We start from the raw sequence: 24,639 nt of genomic DNA, 5'->3' as shown, positions 1-24,639 counted from the left end.
CAGCCCCAGCTGACATCTGCAACCACAGGAGAGACTTCAACTTAGAACCACCCAGCTGAGCTCAGTCAACCTACAGAACTGAGAGGGATGATAATAAAATTGTTTTGAAGCTCCTAAATTTTAAAGTCATTTGTTATGCAGCAATATTTTATCAGAACACCTTTATAACAGAGGACTGACTTTTCTAACTATAAGTCAAAATCTTGAAGCCATAAATGCAAAAAAAAAAAAAATGTTAAGTTTGGTTACACAAAAATAAATTCTGCAAGGCAACCAACCCATACTTAAACCAAAAAAGACAAACTAGATTGGAGGTGCGGGGCTGCAGTTCATATTACAAAGGGATCTGCATAATATCTTTAGAAACCAAGTTTTAAAAATCAGCAGTGCAACATAAAATACTCAAAATATAAATACAGACAGATCACAGTATAGGAAATCTTTTGCATTTGAAAATATCCGTAACATCATTAAAAATACAAATGAACGCCACAACGAGGTATCACATACACCTGTTAGAATGGCAAAAATTATACTACTTGAAAACCCACTCTGGTTGTAGACTGGAAACAGGCACTCTCATACATTACTCTTGGAAATATAAATTGGTACAAGTCTAATGGCAGACACTTAGATAGTATCTACCAAAATTAAGAATTTCTATTTCCCTTGAGCTCTAATCTCACTTAATGGAATTTTTCCAATAGTTATACATGCTTGTGTGCAAAGTGATTTATATAAGTTTTTCATTGCAGTAATGAGTAATTTCAAAAATTTTTAATGAACTTTAACATATATAAGTAACAGTGAAAACTTTCAAAATATGATTCAACAAGTAGTTGGCAAATTTCAAAGAATGTCATGCTATTTCCATCACTGTAAAATACACATATAAGAAGCTGTTAACTTTTGATGTACAGCTCAACAAACAGTTATATAGGTAATTTCAAAAACTGTTATGGGTTACAGTTCCACAGCCTCAGTTCTTTCCCCATTATGCAACATAAGATATACAGAAAGGTGAAGATTTTCAAAGCACAATTCAATAAGCAGCTATAGATCAAATTTCAAAGGGTGTTACAGGTTACTACAGTTCACCAGGTCATCTACCTCCTTCCAGCTATTCCAACACCCCAGCATCTAAAAATATATATTTATATAAAGTTTCACTATTCATAGACCTTTGTTCAATCTTATCTTGTTTGTTGCTACCCCTTCCTCTCACCTAATCTCTTTCTCCATCTTCAGGGGTGTCTAGGCAGTGAGCACTCTGACTTGTTCATATTAAAGGGGGTGTTGACAGTATGGGGAAGGGGGCTGCATCTGATTGTTGACCTTAAAGGGCCTCATGGGTCATGGGACAAGATCTGAGCCACAGACCACTGGACAGGCAGCTGTCAACCCTAGGAGCCCAGGCTGAGCCCCCTGCCCAGGGCACAGACCACAGAGCTTGGGCAGAGCCTGAGCATTGGGGGTCAAAGTGTCAGGGTCATTGCTGCCTCACTGGCATCCAGGTGCTGGCTCACTTGGTGGGCAGCAGGGCCCCTCTAGCCTGTCCAGCCCCCATGGAGTCTCTTTCTTCAGCTTCACCACTTCCTGGCTCAGGACCATGTGCAGCAATGCGGTAGATGTGCCTGAGGTGCCCCCCCTTCCTGAGGCAGCACCTGGAGACTGAGCAAGATGGGGTGTAAAGGCCTAGCTGGCTCAGCCCAGCATGGGTCTCTGTGATGGGCAGTCGTGTCCCACCAGCTTCTCCCCCACCCCCCAGTGGGCTGGGACTCACAGGCTGACTTCTCTATCTGCACAATCCACTTCTTCCCCCTTCCTTTCACAAATGTTGTCTGTAATGAACATCTTCCATCCCAGATTGTCTCAGCACTTGCTCCTGGAAAGCCCACCTGCACCAAGTCCCAGGGTGAAGGGAGCCAGCTATTCCTGCAGATGCCTTGATAACAAAGCTGGAGGACAGGAGACACACGTGCCCCGTGTTCCACTTTGCCCTTGCTCTCCACGTCAGGTCCTCCTTTTTCTTCCCGCCAGGGCTGCTGAGCTGTAGCGAAGTCAGGTTCACCATCAGCCTCACCCGCTGCCACACTCAAAAGGTCCAATGCCTTTACTAAATCCCTTATTCCACATCACTCAGAGTGGTTCTGCTCCTCTGTCAAATCCTAGCATATAGCGTCCTTAGGAAAAGAAAAATAGAGCTTCATGAAGAATAAGCAAATGCAGGATTTTTTTAAAACTGAAAGCCCTTTCCTTAAAGTTTGTGTTTAATTTTCCAGAAAACATGAAGTTCTGTTTATAAAACATATTATGTGATCCTGTAAGACTTCATCAGAAAGTTCTCAGATTTGCAGCCTGCATTCTCTTTTCAATATAAATAAATTTCACATTTTTATTGTGAAATATATATACAGAATGGTGATAACTTTCAAAGTAGGATTTAACAAGTAGTTAGCAAATTTCAAAGAATGTTATGGGTTACAGTTCCACCATTTCAGTTATTTCCTTCTACCTATTCTAATACCCTAGCATCTACCAAAAGGTATTCATATAAAGATTCAGTACTAATAATCCTTTGTTGAATCCTATCTTGTCTGTTTCTACCCCTTGCTCTTGTTTAGTCACTTTCTTGATATTCAGGGGTGTCTAGGCAGTGACCACCCTAACTTGTTCATATTCAAGGGTGTCACCATTATGGGGAAGGCGGCTGCATCTGGTTGATGTTCTTCAAGAGGCTGTTGCTTCTGGATTTGGGGACTTAGCTGCGAGCCTGCATTCTTGTATCTTAAATATTAAGCTACCTGTTCAGTTTTTAGTCTCGTTTTCAAAGAGCTTTGATTCTGAGAGAGTGAAGTTCAAAGGTGATTTGTGCAGGCCGTGGGCTTTAGAGAAAGCTAGGAACCCTGATGCGGAGTACCAGGGTGCATGTTTTAGGGTTCCTGCATTTGACAGGCCCTGGGAGAACCCCTGGGGTCTTGAGGGCAGGGCATGCCACCAGAAAGTCGCAGACGTGGTCCCCGCACTCAGGTTGTGGAAGTCACCCGCGAGAGCGCCCAGAGGAGTGTTTCTGGAATCCACGGGTCCAGGGGGCCCGCCCTGCTCCCTGAGGTCTGGGGAATCTGTCTACACCCGCTCAGCTATCTGGACCCGGGCCCGTGGGCTGTGAGCTGCAGCGCCCCCTGGAGTCGACTCCACCTTCAGCGCGCGGTGGCGGTGGCTTTTCTTCCACCTTCCAAACCGAGCCGCCTAAGGAGGATAATTCGGGAAAAGGTCGTTCCAGCTTTCCCAGGCCGACACGGTGCAAACCACTACCGACACCACGCTAGCTCCACCGGCGTCTCTGCACACTGGTTGGAAATGCAGAGGGAGCCCCGGTGCCAGCCGCCTGCGCAACCCGGTACGTGCTCTCCAACGACCGCACGTGTCCTCCCAACCCGGGGAAAGAAAGTGTAGGTAATAATATTGGCAACCACCTCAACAAAGCCTATTATTTACCGTGCTAAAGCCAGGCATGTTAGGTGTTTACACATGTTAACAGAAGCGGTTTAGGGACGCCACAAAGCACAGTGTTGCCCAGCCCCCAAAGACTGACTTAAGGATCTGAGAAAGGAAGAAGTCAAATTACACACTCCTGCAAATGGTTTATTCAAAGACGGCTGAAGAACAAACCATAGGAATATTGAGATGCTCAATGTAAGGGGGAAAAAGGAATTTTTTTTTTTTTTTTAAAAAAGCTCAATCCTTAATTACTAATTTGGAACCAACTACAAGATACATTAAGCAAAATGAACAGCTTGCAGGACAGTGTATGGTTTGCTACTATTTGTGTTAAACGAGAGGAAATATATATGTATTAATATAATTATATTTTATGTATATTCTATATGTACAGATACATATTATTTATGTACGTGCTTAATCTTACACTCTGGAAAGACACAGATGACCCTGATCCCATTCACTGCCTCTGAGGAGGGGAAGTAAGTGGGTGGCTGTAGGGCAGGATGGGAGGGAGAACTTTCACCGATAACACCTTATACCTTTCACCTTTGAACCATGTGCAATTATTATCAATTGAAACAAATTAAAAATTAAAACTTCTAAAAAAAAAAACTAAAAAAAACACAAGCAATAAACCATTAAAACGTGCATTAAGTTAATCACAATCTAGGTTATATTGGGAAATATCCTTGTGATATTGGTGGCATATATTGTCACATATATTTTTTTTTAAAGAATTCTCTTAGTTTCTCTCAACCTCAATCCTCAAACCTCAAATACACATTTCAGAAAGAAACAAACCCCAAAAAGCCAGAGCTGGGTGATCCTTTAAATGCTACCCCCAGAGGACTCCGGATCTAACAGTCTTCCAGGCTGAGGCTCCTGGGCTGGGCGAGCTGGTCCAGGAGCCCTTGGCCGAACTTAGCAGCAAAGAGTGAGGTGACGAGGTCATCCCCGATTTTCAGAGCCAGGTCGTATGCTGTCTGGCCTCTCGTATTCCTCTTTTGGATGCTTGCATTGCATCTGCGAAGGAAATGGACGTAAGCCTGAGGGTCCAACTCTTCCCTGTCCCGGAAGCCAGTCTGGGCACTTCCTGGCCCCACCTCCCCAGTCTTGGTCCCCAGGAGGCCTCCATGACCCCAGTTCTCGGCGGTGGCTCTATATCTCAGACCTTTTGAAAGGCTCTGTGATTTCAGATATTCAACCACTGATCCTGGCCACTGGCTCCCATCGCATCAAGGTCCTTCATCCGATTGTGTGTTAAGGGGGCAACATTTTCGGTGTGCTTTCACAATCCCTTAGCGCCCCGGGAGTCATGGCCCACGATGGGATGGTAGCCCCTTCGCAGGGACAGCTGTTCAGGAGCCCCAGGCCCCTCTAAGGAGATCAGTAGGGGGATTGCCGTGGCCTTCAGATGTGTCCCCCAGAAGTCAGAGAACATACCCCAGTAAAGCGGCAATGCATTCCCTTCCTGCTGCGCCAAGCAGAATTGCTTCATGAAGAGCTGTATTTCTGAGCCTGTTTGGAGGAAGAAATCATTCTTGGCTAAATCCTTTGTTAGCATCAGCAGGAAACTGGAGGGAGATTATGGGATCAAAGGGGTCTTGGTTTCACCTATTGACCTACTTAACTAACCTGGGAGTATCTCTTCAATCTCCCCTCCCTTTCCTTGGAAGAATACTGTGATAGTGGGGAACCTCTGGTATGAGCTAAGAAGTGAAAAGTCCATAAACACATTAATTTTTTTAAGAAATCCCATAAGGATCTGGTTTGTTGTTCATTTAATAAATACAATAAATACCATTTTAGTGAATTCCCTGCAAGAGTTTATGGAATATATTGGACCTACTACAACTTTGGCTTGGACTCTTAAGCATTATCTATATGATAATTTTTCAGGGATAAGGCATCTATTCTTGTATAAGACACATGATTTAGGTTTCAATGAGTTTGGCTTGAATGATAGGAAAATAAACATTGATCTTAGAATCCAGAGGGCAAGTCCAAGAGGTCAGACAGCATACTTTGCTGCATGCCAGGTGGTCTCTCCACCTTATCTCGTCAGGGTGGACCTAGTGAGGGAGGAGGGGATGGCTGGAATGGAGGATGGGATGGAACCTGCATTCCAGAACTCCTGAAAGGCTCTGGGTCAGAGGTGGCAGGAGTGATGGAAGGTGGGAGTCAGGGCTGGAGACAGAAATGAGCCCTGCCCCCTCCCCCTGCAGATGAATCGACCACCGTTAAGTTTACCCCAATGGACGACAGGTGTGGTGGCCTCTTCTGCAGAAGATACAGGAAACATCTGGTGAGAATCAGGCTAGCAATTGCTGTGCCCAGAGGGAAGCCTCCCTTTTTCTGGCGTCAGGAGTCCCAACTAAGAGCAGCTCCAGCTACCCACAAAGCCCCCCAGTTGACAAGTTCCACTCATGTATATAGACTTCCTATTTGTCCAGCCCATTCTACTTTCTGAAAAATGAATGGACAATAAAAGATCACAGACATTTGAGGAAAGCCTGTACTACCAAAGAGGAAAGATACAAAAATGTAAGAAATTTAAAACAAAACACAAATGTTGCTGGTATCCTCAGAATGATTCAAGACAATACTGCACAAAAACATGAAGCTAAGAAAAACATTCCGAACAATATAGCTCTTAGAAAGTAAAAATGATTGTTGAAGTTAAAATTATTCAGTAGAAGGGAAAGAGAGATGACAGAGTTGAGGAAATCTCTTAAAAGAGATGGAAAATATGAAAAAAGAAAAACATAGCGAATCAATTCAGGAGGAGCACTTTCCAACTAATAGGAGTCCAGAGAGAACAGGAAAAACAGAGGGCAGAAAATCCCAGAGAGAGAAAAGAAGACATGTTCCCTGAGCTGAAGACATGACTTTTCAGATGGAAAGGGCCGAATGGGTGAATTTGAAAAGCACCCTATCTAAAAATATCCTTGTGAAATTTGAGGAGATCAAGGATAAACACTTCCAGAAAGAACAGAGAGGTCACAAACAAAGGAACAAGAGTTTTCATGGGCCATGCTGGATGCTAGAGATCAAAAGAGGAAGGCTTTCCAAGACTCAAGGGGAAATTGTTCTGAACACAGAAACTAAGATCAAAGTATGAATCACCTGTAAAGGCAAAATAGTCATTTTTAGACATTCAAGGACTTAGAAAGTATATGCTTTCTGAAGAAGTTACTTGAGCCTACATTCTAGCCTGACAAGGGTCAAAACAAACAAAGAAGAAAAGGTGCACAGTAACTACAGGTGGATTCCAACGAAAAGAAATCCCATGAGGACCCCTGGGTGAAGATCTGGAAAGCCATCATACGAAATCAGAGGAGGAAGCACAGTAGGAAGTGTGCTCCAAGAATGTCTCCAAGAAGAATGGCACTGAAAAAGTAAGAAACCAGAAGGGATCATAGATATGGTGAAGGTATGCTCTTTTCCAGCCAGAAAAAAAAAAAAAAAAAAAAAAAGGCAATCAGAAATTCCAAGAAAATCAAACACAAAAACTGCAGAAATTATTCCTGATGAAAGAAAATGAAATGTGGCATAATTGTCAATAACTTATTTGTCATTTCTGCTAAGAAAATTCTACTTTGAGTGTCCTAGGGGTCATGATCTTGGACTTACAAACAAGAAAATGTAATCACAGTTATACCACTGGTTCTGCTATGAAGAGTATTTACAAAGTTACTATAATGTAGTTGCTCCTTGTTGCTTTTCAACTTTTGGAGCGAACCTAGATTAATACAAGTGAATGTAAATGTGATCAGCCTTGAAGAAAGAAAGAAGTGCATACTAATAGAAGGTGTGAGGTGTAAGGTGAAGGAGAGGTGGAAGGATATCAGTGGGGGGCACCGAAATCCTTGTTTCATATACAAGGCAGTCAAGAGATATTGTTGAAAGTCAAAGAATAGGAGTTTAATATATTATTTATACTTACAGAAGAAACTAATAAAATAACCCAGAGTAGTAACAGAACTATCAAAACAGGAAGGCAGGGGTAGAAATGGTCAATGGGGTCACTGGGTCAAATCATCGCCTGTCATGTCGAGAACCCAATATGGTTCTTTCTAGTTCTCCTGGCGCCCTCGCCGCGGGTCCCAGCAGCCCTGCCAGCGGCCCGGCTTCGAGAAAGTTCTCGGCACGCTCGGCCGGCAGCATCAGCACACGCCCGCTCTGCCCCAAAATGCCCAAGGGGAAGGTCAGCTGGGCCCACGGGGCCTAAGAGGAGGTCAGCGTGGCCAACGAAGCCAAAAGAAAAAAAATAATAATCATAAATAAAAATAAAAAATAAAGGCAGAGGGAAAGGATTAATCTTCAGACAAAAAAGCGCAACCAAAAGGGAAAAGGGCAGCAAAGGGAAAACAAGCTGAAGTGGCTAGCCAAGTAACTAAAGAAGATTTACCTGCAGAAAATGGAGAAACTAAAAATGAGAATCCAGCCTCCGATAAAGCCAGAGAGAAAGAAGCCAAGTTTGATTAATGTCGTATGCCATGTCTTATCTGTGGTCCCTGTTTCTCCCTTCTTGTACAATCCAGAGGAATATTTTTATCAACTATTTTGTAAATGGAAATTTTTTAGTAGCTTTAGAAGAAACGTTTTTAAGGAGATTGAAATCTCACCTCATCCCATTTTTTTTAAGTGTAAATGCTTTTTGTAAAAAGGGAAAACCGTGTGCTGGTTGTTTATTTTTTTGGTGCAACCAGACAAGAGTAGGATATTGAATTATGGGAGGTTTTGACTGTCTTGGATGTCACCTTAACATTCCATAAGGTGGGGGTGGCAGTTTTTATACCCTACAGTACAATGCATACTAAATGACTGGGAGTCACAGTCATGCATTTAATATGTGTTGAGCATTTGAAATTACTTCCATTCCCATGTTTTTTGGTAGAATTATTTCTTGAAACCACTCCCTGATCTTAGCTCTCCCTGTCAGAACTGTGTGCACGCTGTAACAGCCTTGGTCGTGGTCATCCAGTCTTCCTAATAACATTGTTATATGCTGTGGAAGATTGGAAATGGGATATGGAGTGGGTGTGATATTAAATTGTGAAGTAGTGAGACTTACGATGTAACTATTTATTAACATTTGAAGATATTGGTAGTTGATGCCCTCTTAAAGGAAAACTTGTCTCCAAATTTTAAGCTGGAAAGTCACTGGAATAACTTTAGAAAAGAATTACAACTTCATGGCTGTTTTGATTTTTGATGCATACCAATTGTTCATAAAGTCTGCATACTGATCTTCATAACAGCCAATAAAGTCTCAATTAGGAAAGAAAAAAAAAGAAGCTAATGGATAATGTCTGAGAATACTAAATCAGGAATTATCGATTTAATCACATTATTTAGTGACAGAGATATATGTGACTCCAGGAAGAAGTTAAAAAAACATTTTTAAAAATGTAATTGTCTTGGAGACAAGGACTGGGGGTGAAGAAGTGAGGGAGGACTGCTTTCCATCTTAGGCCCTTCCATAGGGTTTGATTATTTTTAAATCATGTGCACATATCACTTTGATAAAATTATAAGAGTTATATGATGTGTATTAATTGTTTTCAATAACGCTACACACTTAAAAAAATCTTTTTGTCAGACTAATCACAACTAGGATCAAAGGCCCTCTCACTTTGGATCAAATGAATGATGTTAGTGAGTACAGCCCCTCCCCCCCAATACTGACCTGCACTAAAGCAAGTCTGTTCCAGACTAATTCTGTGAGTCTCTGGTATCCTGAGGGGCTTTTCCTGACCACCCCACTTCTAGTGGCTTACCTGGCTTTATTTTCTCTGTAGCACTTACTCACTGAAATTATTTATTCATCTGCTCGTTTAGTGACAGTGTCCTCCACTAAACCGTAAGCTCCATGAGGGAAGGGACTTTCTCTTCATCACTGCTGTATTTCCATCACCTAGAATGGTGACTAGCACATAGTAGGTGCTCAATGACGCCAATAAAATGAATACATCAATGAAATAAACAAACAAACAAAAGGAGTGGGTGTTGCTGCTAAGATTGAAACCAAGGTGAGATGCAGGAATTTCAAGTAAACGTGGCTATGAATCTCTCCATGCAATTGGGGAAGGGTATTTCCTCTGTCTGATTTCAGCTCCAGAATTTGAACTCTCCAGTTAACAAAGTGGCTTTTCAATTTCTGAATACTTTCAGTAATCTTTACTGAAAAACAGGAACCTGAGCATGAAACCATTCATTAGCTAATTTTAGATCTAATCATTCAGATAATTTTAGCTACTTAAATAATGTTTTGGCCAAGGCTCTTGGTGCTAAGCAAATCTCAGTGCTGTAATCAGCTGGTTTCTTCTCATATTTCTCCAGAGAAAATATGTGAAGATGTTAAAACCATGGGCCTTATGACACAATTACCAAGAATTTCCAAATATCTGCCCATGGATTCTATATTCTAAGATTTCGGGATCAACCTTGTTCTTGGTGGTGGTGGTGATGATGTTACTATTAATTTTTTTATTATTGGACCAACATAATTGACCTGCCAGGTACCAGGGGAAAATCCCGTGTCCAACAACCACATCAGGTCATCTCCTTACAAAGGGTCATGTTGGCTTGTGTCTTAAAAGCACAAAGTGTATCAAGAACATTCTCTATATCAAATCTTGGTTCTTAGAACAGCAGCATCGACATTTCCTGAGAGCCTGTTAGGAATGAATCTCAGGCTCCACCCAAAATCTACTGAATCGGAATCTGCATTTTAATAAGATCCTCAGGTGAGTCATAGGCACATTAAATTGTGAGAATCACTGATCTAGTTTATCTTCTTGGAGTTTGGTGCATTACAAGAGCACATCATACCCTTTTTAAAAAATATGAAAATTCAGGCTTAGAAAGACTGGGTGACCTTAACTGCAGTACTAGAATTTAGGACTTAAATTCAGTTCTTAAATCTTACCCCTGGGCTTCAGTTATTTAAGGCCCCTTACGTGGCTACTGTCCCAGCTCCAACTCACGCCATACAAGATTTAACTTTCCTTATATTCTATAACAATGATCTTGCAGTCAATACTTTTCACTCAAAGCTAGGTAATCCATCTTTTTCATAATCATAGCATCATGACTGTCACCATTTATTACTGTCCAATTATTAGGCTCCTCATAGGTACCACAAATACATGATCTCATGTCATCCTCCAGCCAACTCTATGACATAAGGATTATTAGCCCCACTTTACAGATGAGAACCTAGTGAGAAGAACATTTTCGTTTCCCCCACATTTTGCTCTCTCCTGCCTCCAAACTGTCCTCTATTACCACAGAAGAGTCTCTCTGTTCTTCCTCACCCCAATTGGTCACCTTAAAGACTTTCATTTCTCATGAGGTCTTCTAATCACCTCTACCTGGCTCACTAGTCACTTGGTTATTTGTTCAGCTGTTCAGCACATACCTGAGTGCCTGCCTGGCACCCCCATCTGCATGAGGGACACCCAGTCACATGTGACAAGTGCCTGCTCTCTTCTCAGGGAGCTCAGAGGAGCTGGTGGTAAATGCAGGATAGAGGGGGGCATGGGTTGCTATGGGAACACCAGATGAGGGTTGTCTCAGTCACACCAATGACACCAACCTCTGCCTTATCTTTCACCTTTCCTTCCTCCTTGGGGGCAGATGGCTGCACCATCTGTCACGTCAGCCCTCAAGTTTCTTGGGCCTTTGACAATGTATTGAGCATCTGAACTTGGATACGTTCATGGAGTTGCTATTTCTCTGAGGAGGCTTATGATCTTCATCCTGCACAGATCTCCCCAAACTGAGAGCAGAGTGTCTGTTCCACTTACTGTCGTTTTGTTGATGGCTAGATTATCTGTGCTATTTCCTGTAAGCACAGTTCAGTTTTGGAAAATGTTGAATTGTAGCTTTGCCAACTCTGATTTTGTACATTGCTCCTCAAACATCTTAACTGCAATATAGCAGGGGCATTAGAAGGTATACACCTTCTTAACCAAACCCCATGCCTCAGAGTATAAGTTACACCCTCTGAGTCTGTTTCTCTGAGTAGCTTCATGTTATCTCATCAGAATTTCTAGAGCATGGTTTGTAGAGCAGGTGCACTGTGGTTTTCCATGATTTCGTGTTTTAAAGAAACTTTCCTATTACTGCACAAAGAACACAAAGTGTTTACTCAAATCTAAGCATCATGGTGGATTAAGGTGCATACGCTCCTTATAAAATCTTGAATCACCTAACAGAATAAATCCCCACAGCTGAACATCTAAGTAGTAGACTAATGTTTGCCTTTTCCTCACCTGACTACAGGGCAGAGCCAAGAGACGGCTTGTTTCAAATTGCTAGTGAAGTGAAGAAGGGAGGCTCCTGTCCAAACGCTGACAATCCTACTTCTGTTTCCCTCTCCTAGTGGAGACCTTGTATCTGTGTTTCTGAAGTCTGCTGGTCAGAGGCATCAGCTTTGGTGGAGGATGTGTATTCTCCACAGCAGATCCCTTTCTGCTGAATATGAGTTTATTCTTGTAGGCATGATACAAACATGGGCACTGGGATCACTAGTGAGAGGCTTTCTGCCATCTGCCAAGCTACTTAACAAAAGTTTTCTTGGGTAGAGACCACCTAGGCTGCTTCCCTTTCCTAGTCAAACACTCTTGGGGTGGGAGAGAGCATTTTAATCCTTGTTTGCTAAGGAACAACTTGCTGAGTCTCTTTTATAGAAAAGCCAGATCTCTGGGTGGCTTAGGCCTGAAGAGCTATAGGATGGACGGAGCCTTGAAGTCATGTTCCTGGGCCTAAGGAGGCTCAGCTATGGGGCAGAGGACAGGCTGACCCAGGCATAAGCACTTCAAACTAATACATATAAACCAGACTTAGCAGAATTTGTCTTTTAGTAGAAAAATCCACTTTCCTCTGTTGGCATATACTCAAAAAGAGATCTCTGGGCTGTATTTCAGGGGAGGGCCCCCTGTCTAGCCTTCCTCCCTTCCCCAGTCCTTCCCAGTTCCCACGGGAGTTAAATACTGCTAATAGTAACTCTTAACACCCTGAGAGTAACAAAGGGCTCTACACAATACAGACAGACAGGATATAACCACAATGCTACACTTAGTAGAACCTCAGTGAGATCACATGTGGAGAAACAGAAACTTGTAGATGGTGATGGAACAAACATGGAAGCTGAGGGACATCCATGTAAAATAGGTAATCTGTTTCAAACCGGAATGGTTTCATCCTCTTAACTGGATTTTCATAAAGCTAGGAACCCCATTAATTAAGCATGTCAGGAATTCATGTCAGTAATTAAGCATCAACTCAAAAGTGCTCAAAGTAGTATACTTAAATGCTAGGAGAAAAACTTGCCTGAATTATAAAAATATAGGCAGCATCATTTTTATTACCAATGATGACGATACAAGAGCATGGGATGGTGAAGGAGTTGACACAGAATGATGAATATAAACCCTAACAAAACTTGAGAAAGTAAATTCTAGCCATCAGATATTTACACCAACATATCAAACATTCTGCTCTAAAATAAAACTAAAAAAAAAAAAACAGCGAGTGAAATAGCTGTCCTATTGGGGAGATGTTTATAAAAATGCATGTAGAAAAGATAACAGGTATATATTTTTAATAAAAGTACTACAGAAAATTTTAAAGTAGAGGAAGATAAAAGTAAAACCATTTAAATCTTGGCCCACGTGGTGGCGTGACATCCACAGCATTGTGTTTCAGTGACCCGGAAGCCGACCTTGTCTTAGTAACAGTTCAGGAGATGGTAGTATCAGCCAACCGCGATACTGCCGGAAGACTTCTATTTCAACAACTCGGTCAGCAGGATAGCAGCAGTCAACTTAAACCTGGTCGACTCATTCTAAGGAACTTTCCACCCCAGGTTTCCAATAAAATCATAATGCTGGGAGAGAGGATCATGAGACAGGACAGGATCAAGCCTAAGAAAGTAAGAAACAAAACTATCCAATCTGGCTTGGTCCCTCTCCATCCCATTCCACACCTGAGGAAGCCAAGGTGCCAGGAGACGACGTGGTGAACTCAGATGGACCAGGCTCATCCCAGTGACATTAGAGCCAGGAGATCATTGTATAATATTTTTCTTTCTGCATAACTTCATGGGTCTACTTCTCTTAGTATCAATCTTAGCAGTTCAGAGCACGATGAAAACATTTCTGAACATTCTAAGGGCATGGATTTGGGATTCCACAATGGTGTACATTCACGAGTTAACAAACTTTATCATCAATTACAAAAGTGACTAAATCAGGTATTTAAAAATTTTTGTTTTATCCAGATTTAGAAATAAGAAGAAGATAAACCACTTTATTAAGACTGAACTAGGTTAAAATGGTTCCTAGGGGTTTGTATCAAACAGAGTATGTGTGTAGGTTTCATTCTGCTGCAGCAGAGCCCCACAAGGGATGAGCTGGCGGCGACAACATGGCCCCAGACCTCTCCTTGCAACATGTTTCACTTACGGTCCCGACTGCTGGTCGACATCAGCTCCTCTCTGCACGAGAACTGGAATCGCTTCGTGGTGCTTGTTCACGACAGCAATGGTCATGACGGGCCTGTCTTCATCATCACTGCAGTTGGGGTCGGCTCCCTGCGGCAGATTGGGAGAGGAAAAACTCTCACAAGACCCCGCACTACACAGCATCCAAACCCCAGCCTATTAAGTGTAGCAAACGTCCTATTAAAGAGATGATGGAATGAACTGCTTTTAGGTTGAAGGAGGGAGAATCAGGAACCCCAAGGCCCAACCTCCAGTGGATAGAGTTGTCAAATCACAGTGACAACACTATGCCCCCCACTTCAGTGGGGGCAGGTACCCCCCAAAATCTTGCTTCTTTAGGAAGCCCTGGTCCAAGGCTGCATGGGGACAAAGGATTATATCCATCTTCACACATGCTCTTTGGCTCATGTGCCCTTTGCTGCCTATTTCTTTGCTATAAAAACCAGCAACAGGTAACAATTAATGTAAAGCTTTTGGACTCACCATTTAATCCATTCCCAGGAATTTTGTTAAAATGAATGGCATTGATTGTTGCTGATGTTCTCACAAACATTGAGGACTAATGGCTTGGTATGCTGAGCCCTCTATCTTGGGGCTTGCCCTTATGAAGCTCATTACTGCAAAGGAGAGGCTAAACCCACTTATAATTGTGCCTAAGAGTCTCCCCCTGAGTGCCTCTTTGTTGCTTAGATGTGGCCCTCTCTCTCTAAACCAACTCAGCAGATGAACTCACTGCCCTCCCCACTATGTGGGACCTGACTCCCAGGGCTGTAAATCTCCCTGGCAATGCAGGATATGACTCCTGGGGATGAGCCTGGACCTGGCATCGTGGGATTGAGAGCATCTTCTTGACCAAAAACAGGAAGAGAAATGAAACAAAATAAAGTTTCAATGGCTGAGAGATTTCACATGGAGTCAAGAGGTCCTCTGGTGGACATTCTTAGATACTATACAGATAACCCTTTTTAGGTTTTAAGGTATTGGAATAGCTAGAAGTAAATATCTGAAACTATCAAACTGCAAACCAGTAGCCCTGACTCTTGAAGATGATTGTATAGCAATGTAGCTTACAAGGGGTGACAGTGCGATTGTGAAAACCTTGCAGATCACACTCCCTTTATTCAGTGTATGGATGGGTGAGTAGAAAAATGGGGACAAAAACTAAATGAATTATAGGGTGGGTTGGGGGGATGATTTGGGTGCTCTTTTTTACTTTTATTTTTTATTCTTATTTTTACTTTTTCTGGTATATGGAAAATGTTAAAAAAAATAGACTGAGGTGATGAATGCACAACTATACGATGGTAATGTGAACAGTTGATTGTACACCATGGATGGCTGTATGGTATGTGAATATATCTCAATAAAACTGAATTTAATAAAAAAAATGAATGGCATTATAATTTTCACACAACTGAACAAAAATTCCATCTGAAAGAGACAGATATGGAATTCCAGGCCTGAAAATCCTCCAAGAGCCATGTTCTCTGGTCACACTTACTTCATCGAGCAGCTGTTCTATCACAGAGGCTCTTCCTTCCCCTGTGGGCCCGACCTCCCGCAGCAGGTGTCTGTTCTCAGGCTGGAGAATTACAGAGCGTGGTCAGTTCCACTGCCTCCAAATAGTTTTATAGTCAAGTCCCACTTGCCCAGGCCCAAACCTCAAGGCAAAAGTATCCTCTCCAAGGGTGGCAGCCACGTTCTCAGTTGTGTGTCTGAGCCAGAGGGACAGGTAATGCATGTGTGTGAATGTGTGTGCATGTGCATGTGTGTGTGTGTGTGCATGTGTGTGTTCTGCAATGACTGGCAGCACAAATTAATACATCGAATATAAATCTTGCCGATCTCTGAAACCTTGTCTCAGGGAAGGTCAGCACACCAACATTGTTTTAAATTATTAAGGACAGGGATGCCATGGGAAACCTCACACAAATCCAGAAACCCCACACCAGTTTTATTTGGAATATTTCTAGAAACAGTGAATGGGTGAGTCCTAAAATGCTTTACAAAGTGTTCAGTATCAGCCTAAGCACATTCAGCAGATTCCTCAAATGTGTCCACTGGAAGCATTTACAAGAGGAATCAATAAAGTCAACCACGGTTTAGAAAGAAAAGCTCACATTTATCATCATAAATCTGAATAATTAATTATCTTTTATAATTTCAAAGTGCCATGAAATTATTTTGAAGATCTAATCTTCATATTATATCTAAATTCATCTTTATTTCAAAATGCTGGTTGCTGCAAGACGTAACACCTACCCCTCCCTGGCTCCCTGGGAAGCCATGAGGCTGGGGACATGGGCCAGGACTCTGAGCCTCTCAGGAAGCTGCGGCGTCCCGGCTGTGGCCTCCCCACTCTAGGAACAAGGTGCGTTAATCAGTAAATCCCCAAGAGGGTCACAGGGACCTTTGTTGATACTGGTTTCCAGGCCTTAGGGAAAAATGACTAGAATGGACTAGAGTATCAACCTCATGAGCTCACATTTTATTGTCAACACCTAGAACTCTGCCTGGTGTGTATGAGCTCAAAAATAATCACTGATGAGTGAATGAATGTTATAATTTCTGGGTATTTATTCTCAAAATGCAAATGAGGAAATAAAGGCACATGCAATGGGGAGATTCAGTTCACATACAAAGTAAGTAGAGTTTCCAAAATTAAGTTTACGGAACTCAATACTTTACTCATGCTCAATGATATTTCAAACTGGGAGAAGGAGGCGAGTGCAGGAATCACAGCAATAAAACTAAAACAATTCTGAGGTCTTCTACCCTAATTGATTGGTGTTTATTATGTGCAAACTATGTGGTAGGGAAAAAACAAGATGAAGAATAGAATCCCTGCCTTCAGGGAAATCATGACGCAAATCAAGAGGCTGATATGTGCACCACTAGGGAAACCTTGAGTTCCTGACTTAACTGAAGGAGGAGGAAAAGGACTGACATTGTGCCCCATCTCCATCTCAGGCCTGGAGACCTAGACTCTGGGGCTTGTTCCTAATCGCACCTGTTCCCTATGATGATGCAGTCAAAGAGAACCCACTGAAAGGCCAGATAGTGGGCTGAGCAAGGCATCCACTCTCCCTTCCTCCCAAGCTCCCATTGAAATTATTCATTTTATATATATATATATATTTTTTTAAAGAAAACAGCTATGGGAAACCCTTAAAGGGTACCATCAGTGGACCAGAAATTTTAGGAATCCCAAGAAGATTGAAAATAGATGAAATATGACTGAGAGGGAAATCAAAGCAAAGAAAAACCAGCTGAAGATACCAGAGTGATGTTATGTGTATTTGTTCTCCAGGGGAGTCCTAGAGAAGTTCAAAGTTAATCAACAAGGAGGGTAGATGCGGGGAGCAGGCTGAATTCATGAGTGTATTATTAAAGGGCTTTATTGTGGATAGCTGAGTTGGCTGGTTGCCTTTCCTTTCTCGTCCATGCAAGAAGGGCAGGAGGCTTTTGCTCTCTGCTTAAACCCTGATAGCTATTTTCCAGAAAGTACCTGATTTGCCTGACAAAGGTTTCTACTGGGAGCACTGGAGCCCAAGAAGGAAGGACAGCAGAGCCTGGACCTCCACACAGACACAGGAGAGGGTGTGAAGGGCGAGGAAAGAAAGACAGCTGCATTCAGAAATGAAGTGCACTAGAGCACTTGACGCAACCACCCCCACAATAAAGGACTTCTTACACAGGCAATTTAGGGACCCCAAGGCTTTCTCCCCACTCCTTGCCCACACACCCTCCAGGGGAGTCTGCTCAACTACATGCCCCATCCATCCACACTGAGATTTCACTTGACACAGCTAGGCTGGACAGCCATGCCAGGGACCTGCACTAATCAAACTAGTCCTTCATTTATCAGCATGATCAGACAACCAAGGGGCATCATATATTTAAAGCAAACCAAAAATAATAAAGAGAAGGAAAAAGATGGACAGACAGGACTGACCCCAGAGGAAACAGAAGTGATTCAGAAAACTGATGGGAATTTTAAAAAAGACTCTAATAATCTTGAGATATGAAAGGATTCTGCCTTCACAAAATAAAATACACATTTAAAAAGGAACAGAAAATAAAGTATTCTTCTGTTTTAAAATATGTCAAAATGAAATATGAAATAGACAGGTTGAAGAAGACAGCTACAAAGACCAAGGAGTACACATACTGTGAGCTGCTCCTTCTTTTCTTGGAATTTTTTGGTCTTGAAATTCTTTGTCCTCTTGACTTTCTCAGTGGTATCTGAGGCATTCTGGCTGTTGTCACTCACTGAAATGACAAAGAATTGAGGATCAAAATTATGCCACCCCACCCCCCAGCCCCCCACTCTCCACATGTAAAGCTGCCATGTGCCACTCAAGAAACTGAGACATTTCTACTTGAGTGAGCCTGGTAGGAAGGACCCCTGGAGCAGCCCCCTCAGTCCAGGAACTAGAAGATGGGGGATGGGGGGGTAGGGGGATGGAGGGGAGTAGAAGGGACTACAATTTTTAGGCCCCAAGAGCATCCTCCAAATCAATCTTCCCAACCCCTGTGAAGACTTCAGAAATCTTACCCCTGCCTTCAGTAATACCAGAGGAATAAAATGGCTGGCACATGAAAGACATGTGGTTGGGCTGGCAAATTTTAAGTAATTCTCTGCTGTCTTTGCTAAATCACCATGTCCCTGGTCAATTGTTTCAAAACCACCAAAAGGTACAACTCACCCAAGCTGGACCTGCTGCCGAACAGCCCATTACCACCCTCAGTGACGTTGCTCAGAAAGTGGTCACTGAAATTCACCGCCTTGTTGAGGTAAAGGTTCTAGACAATGAAAACATCCAAGCACCACAAATAATGAGACCGTTGTGTTCTAACAGAAGAAATTACCTCCCAGCCAACATGCTTCTCCTTTGTTAACGACAACTTTACCCAGACAGTCGAGCCCGAAACCCGGACATCCTTCCTGATCCCTCCCTCAACTCAACAGGTTTTATCCATTTTATCTTTTAAACTCCCTCCTCTCTATCACTACAGCCATGACTATTGCAATAGCTTCCCAACAAGCTTCTGCCAGCCCACCTTCCACGTGGCTGACCCAGGCACCTTTATGCAATTTATAACTAATTGTGTCCTTTTCTTTCTTAAAACCCTTCAGTGTCTTGGAATTAGGGTGGCAAGATGGGAAGCTTCAGGCTACAGACTTGAATCCTGGTTATGTCACTTAGTAGCTTAGTGACCTTGGAAGAAGCCGTTTGCTTAACCTCTCTGAGCCTGTAAGTGGACCTACCTTAAGGGGATGTTACGAAGGTAAAAATGAGATAAAATGCATGTCTATAAAATGAGGATAGACACATGGGCCAGATACGGAGTTCTGCATCCACCTGGACTGATTCCACAGCACAGCATCCTGCCCCACCCCCTCCAGCTGCCCTGCTCTTGCCAGAGGGAACCACCTGCTACTTCCTGAATGCTGGAACATGCAGGCTAAGGAAAAAGACATGAAACCTGGAGCTATATCCTCCAGTTAATGTGATAGATAGCAAGTTGTAGATGCTGTTGGTCACCCAGCCTGTTTCCTTTACCAGCCAGGATACTCACCCCAGTTGCTACGAGTGTTGGCTGGTAAGAGCTCCCTGCTGATCCCCTTCTCCAGGGCAATGTCCCCAGTAGATGAGTGCTGCCTTGCCCTGTAGGCTATGCCCCCTTCCCCTCTCGCCTCAAGAGGTGTGGTTCATGCTCCACAGCTCCCTATGGATCAGGCTAAAGCGATACACTTCACATGTGACCACATCTTCAGTCAGCTCCATCTCTTGCCTTTTCTGCCTCCCTCACTCCCCATCTCCTCAGAGTTCCTCCATCACTGAGGTCTGCTCTAGCCATATAATCTAAAACATAGCATTTAGTGCTTTAATTGGCTTGAAAGCCCTTTCATGTGCATCATCCCATTCGAAACTCCCAGCCTCCTGCTGAGTTAGGCAGAGCCAATGTATCCTAATTTTAAAGATGCACTTGGCACCTAGCTGGGCTGTTAGGGCCTAATAAATGTTAGCTCCCCTCTTTTCTCTGGCTGCCTTCTGCCAACAGTCAGCCATTAATTATTCTTTTGAATATTCTGACTTCTTGTCCAGTGAATGTAAAGCTGCAAATATCAATCAATTAATGCTCGTTCCATACTTTACACCATACACACCCCAGCCACCATGTAAGAGGATAGATCATGACAGACATGGCCACAAAGCTTGGTTTATTTTAGATAAAGCAAATAGGCCAAAGTACATATCAACAAATATTTTTGTCAGTCTTTACCCACATCAGCTGTATTACAGACGTGCCATCAGACTTTGGTGAGTCCTAACAGGCCTACGAACCACAGGACCAAAAGGGTGGGTGATAATTTGTGTTCTTACAACATCTTTTTGTGCCCCAAAGCTGCATTCCCTGAGATTTAGCTCAATTATTTAATTCTATGAAATTGCTTGCTTATAGTCAGGTTTCATAATATCTGAAATCCCTCCTTTTTATGAATTAGATGGAAGCAATTCTATAATTGTAAGTCACAATTTACTAGTTTAGTCACTTCTCAAATGTATAACTTCTGAAGATTTTACTTACTTTGTTTGAGACTTGAATATAATTCAACCTGATGCTAACTTCACAACCATCTTCATGGACAGTAGCAGAGAGAAGCTTTAAAAAAAAAAAAAATTAAATTCACAACCATGGGTGAGAGACTCATTCATTGACTAAAGCACAGCCTAGAAAATCTGAAACATTAAACTCTAAACTTAATCAAATACTTAATTAACACAAAGGCAGGAAAAGAGGAACAAAAACTTGATAAGATAAACAGAAAACAAATACCAAATGGCAGACCCAAATCCAGCCATAGCAATTATTCATTAATTATAAATGAGTTAAATTATTAAGTGAAAGGATAAAGATTATCAGACTGGATAAGAAAGCAAGACCCAGATTTATGCTTTTTACAAGAGACACAAATTAAGTTTAATCAAACCACATGGCTGGATGTTGCCACCTGGGAAAGGGTATCCTGGGGGACAGTCTTTGATAATCAAGGGACAAGTATCACAGTTGAGCAGCTTTCTCTGTGTGTAGCAGGAGGCATTTAAACTGAACCAGGAGTCAGCAAGTATTTTTGGTAAAGAGCAAGAGAGTAAATATTTTCAGCTTGTGAGCCATAGGGTCTCTGTCACAAATACTCAATTTTGCCTTTGTAGCAAAAAACAGTAAGTAAACAAATGTAGCTGTGATCCAATAAAACTTTATTTAAAAAACTCAGTGGCAGGTCAGATTTGCCACATGGGTCATAATTTGCAGACCCCTGGATTAGGCTAAAAAATGTATAAACCACCAAAATAGATGATAAAAGGAAACTGAGCTATATATGACAACGAAATAATTTCGGTGTTGGGCTGTTTGGTGGCAGAGAAGTAGCCAGGCTGATTTTAAAGGGTTTCCTCTAGTCTCATGACAAACAGGGGAGAAGGTCCTCTCACAAAGGCTGTGTCTTTACAATGGTGGTGTAGTACCAGAGAAAAGACATGGGGCTTTGGGTCTGATATATTTGGCTTCAAATCCTGAATTCCTCAAGACCCAGCAGTGCACTTGAGGGCAAGTCACCAAACACTTCTGAGCCTAAATTTTCCTGTGTGTCAAATAAGGCTTGTTCTGATTATATATTGCAGTGTTAAAAAAACACCCCAAACTTAGTGGCATTAAATAGCAACCATTTTATTATGCTCATGGATTCAGATAGGACATAGCAGGGATGGCTTGCTCTGTTCCACATGTGTGAGGCCTCAGCTAGAAGACTCAAATGGCAAGGAGTGGCTTGAAGTTTGCAGGCTGGAATTATCTAGTCTCGTCACTCATAGGCCTGGCACCTAAGCTGGGATGACTCTAGGACTGGTATCGTCTGTGGCTGCAGCCACTCCATGTGGCTTGGACTTCTCACGGCAGTGTGTCTGGGTCCCAAGGGGTGCCTCAAGAGGGAGCACCTGGAGATGAGCATGCCAAGCAGGAGGAAGCTAAATGGCCTTAAATGACCAAGCCTCGGAAGTCACACAGCATCACTTTCACCATAATCTATTAGTCAAACGGTCACAAGTCCACCCAGATTCAAAGGGAGGAAGCACAGAAGCCATCTTTTGAAGGGAAGAGTGTCAAAGGCTTTGTGGCCATTTTCCTATCTTGAACAATACAGATTATTGAATGCATTGTTAAATGATAACTACTGTGATTATGACTGCTATTAACATGGTATATGATTTAAGCATACAATTTGGTTGCACTAAACTGTAGTGGTTCTTTAAAGAACCACTGACCTTCAGAATTTTCATAGCATAGCATCTAAGCATGAGATGCTAAGAAACTTGCTGTCTTAGGGCAGGTACCTAAGAGGCAGACCCTGAGACAAGATTCACGTGCAAGATATCTATTAAAGCAGTGCTAGTAAGGAAGTGTGGAAAGCAGGACAGGAAAGGGAAAGAAGCTAAGCAAGGGTGCGATTTCAGGCAAAGTCCCAGGTAACTCCAGCCTAATCTCATGGAGCGCTGCAGGATATGTTTCATCTCAGAGTTTGCCCACCTTTCCCATCCTGGGTTCTGCAATTAAGGTCCGGAATTCAGGGTTGTTCTGAGCATAAGACCTCAAGTGAGCAGAGATGTGATCCAACTGTTTTCTCCAGTATCCTAATAGAAGGAAAAAAAAAAAATCCAAATTTAGTCATGTGGATAATTCTTCTGAGACAGTTATTTTCCTTTGCCAAACTTTGTGATGGCTTTTACTTAGTAAAACTCAACTGTGTCCTGGGATAAGTTCTGTATTTGTTACCAGCTTCTTTTTATACACAGTTCATCAGAGAATATCATAGAATCTCAAAAGAACATATTTTGATTGCCCCAAATGGAGTCTTTTTCTTCTTTAAAGTCAACCACACTGAGATATAACTTACATAATAAAATGCACCGATTTTAAATGTACAGTTTGAGTTTGTACAACTTCTAATCACCATCCCAACCAATATACAGAACATTTCCATCACTCCAAAACGTTTCCCTGTGCCTCTTTCCAATCTGCACAGAGTTTAAAACATACCATTTAAAACTTGGAAGATTTCATGTGGAAACCTGGATTTTTGGTTTCCCATGTGCAGCTGGAAGGAAGATATGATAGGCTGGCTCTGCCATCCTCCACAACCTCGGCACAGGGCACGGCCCTCTAGTCGGTGAAGGTCCAACTTCCTGCCTTAACTTACCTGCTCTGCCATTTGAATCTGCAACTCACTATTAAATCATGTCTCATCATCTTACTAATGAGGACACTAAACCTGAGTATAAATCAGGTGACTTTTTATGGCTTTGAGGAAAGAATACGTGATTTGGAGTTCAGACAGACCTGCATTTTTAAAAATTGTGGTAACATACATATAACATAAAATTTTCCACTTTAACCACTGTAAGCATACAGTTCAGTGGCATTACCTTTACAATGGTATACTACCATCACCACCTTCCATTACTGCAACTTTTTCATCACCCCCAAACAGAAACTCTTTACCCATTAAGGAATGACACCCCTACCCCTCTTTTCCAACCCCTGGTGACCTCGAATCTACTTTCTGACTCTATGAATTTGCTTATTCTAGATATTTCATGTAAGTGGAATCATATAGTATTTGTCCTTTGGAGTATGTCCTTATTTTACTTTGCATATGTTTTCAAGGTTCCTCCATGTTGTAACACACATCAGAGCTTCATTCCTTTTTATGCCCAAACAGTATTCCATTCTAAGGATATATGACCTTTTGTTTATCCATTTATCTGTTGATGGACACTTGAGCAATTTCCACCTTTTGGCTATTGTGAATAATGGTACTATGACATTAGTATACAAGTATCTGAATCCTTAATTTCAATGTTTTGGGTATACATCTAAGAGTGGAATTTGCTGGATCATATGGTAATTCTGTATTTAACTTTTTTTTTTTTTTACTTTATCAAATAAAAAACCATTTCCAAACAAAACAAAGCAAAGCAATGAGAAAAACAAATATCCCAAAGTAACTTCATTCCTTCCAATATACTCCTACCATACCAAAAGAAAATTAACAAACCATAGTCACACCTGAGCATTGCTACATCAGGATCACCCTCAATATCTTGTCTGTTCTTATTAGATTATCGTTCCCCCCTCACTAGCTGCTGTCTATCTCTAGGTCCCCTATACTCTATAATATAAGGCACTTATTTTACATTTTTCACAGAGTTCACATTAGTGGTAACATACAATATCTCTCCTTTTGTGTCTGGCTTATTTCACTCAGCATTATGTCTTCAAGATTCATCCATGTTGTCGTATGTTTCATGACCTCGTTCCTTCTTACTGCTGCGTAGTATTCCATCGTGTGTATATACCACGTTTTATCCACTTATCTGATGAAGGACATTTAGGTTGTTTCCACCTCTTGGCAATTGTGAACAATGCTGCTATGAACATCAATGCATATCTAACTTTTTGAAGAACTGCCAAACTATTTTCTGTAGTGACTGCACCAGTTTACAATCCCACCATCAATGCCTGAGAGTTCTGATTTCTCCATAACCTTGCCAACACTA

At 42.0% G+C, this 24,639-nt stretch overlaps 1 protein-coding gene across 8 annotated transcripts in view; it reads right to left on the bottom strand.

Annotated features, from left to right (window-relative positions):
- DZANK1 (double zinc ribbon and ankyrin repeat domains 1) overlaps positions 1-24,639 on the bottom strand; it is a 90,591-nt gene that overhangs the window by 8,704 nt on the left and 57,248 nt on the right. For 3 of the 8 annotated variants that reach the window (XM_037811215.1, XM_037811220.1, XM_037811212.1), the window contains exons 14-22: positions 22,610-22,713; positions 20,615-20,689; positions 18,727-18,823; positions 18,189-18,289; positions 15,519-15,599; positions 13,980-14,107; positions 4,948-5,022; positions 4,306-4,527; positions 1,899-2,183 (exon numbers count right to left, since the gene is read on the bottom strand). In XM_037811215.1, coding sequence (XP_037667143.1) covers positions 4,362-4,527; positions 4,948-5,022; positions 13,980-14,107; positions 15,519-15,599; positions 18,189-18,289; positions 18,727-18,823; positions 20,615-20,689; positions 22,610-22,713 — 827 coding nt within the window. In that variant the 3' untranslated portion in view covers positions 1,899-2,183; positions 4,306-4,361. Of the gene's footprint in view, positions 1-1,898; positions 2,184-2,487; positions 4,528-4,947; positions 5,023-12,910; positions 13,440-13,979; positions 14,108-15,518; positions 15,600-18,188; positions 18,290-18,726; positions 18,824-20,614; positions 20,690-22,609; positions 22,714-24,639 lie in introns of those variants that run through there. The other 5 variants (XM_037811218.1, XM_037811219.1, XM_037811213.1 and 2 more) reach the window with 4 other exon arrangements.

Source organism: Choloepus didactylus, chromosome 19 (genome assembly GCF_015220235.1).
Source record: "Choloepus didactylus isolate mChoDid1 chromosome 19, mChoDid1.pri, whole genome shotgun sequence".
Classification (NCBI taxonomy): Eukaryota; Metazoa; Chordata; class Mammalia; order Pilosa; family Megalonychidae; genus Choloepus; species Choloepus didactylus.
This window is presented reverse-complemented; position numbering and strand designations above follow the sequence as displayed.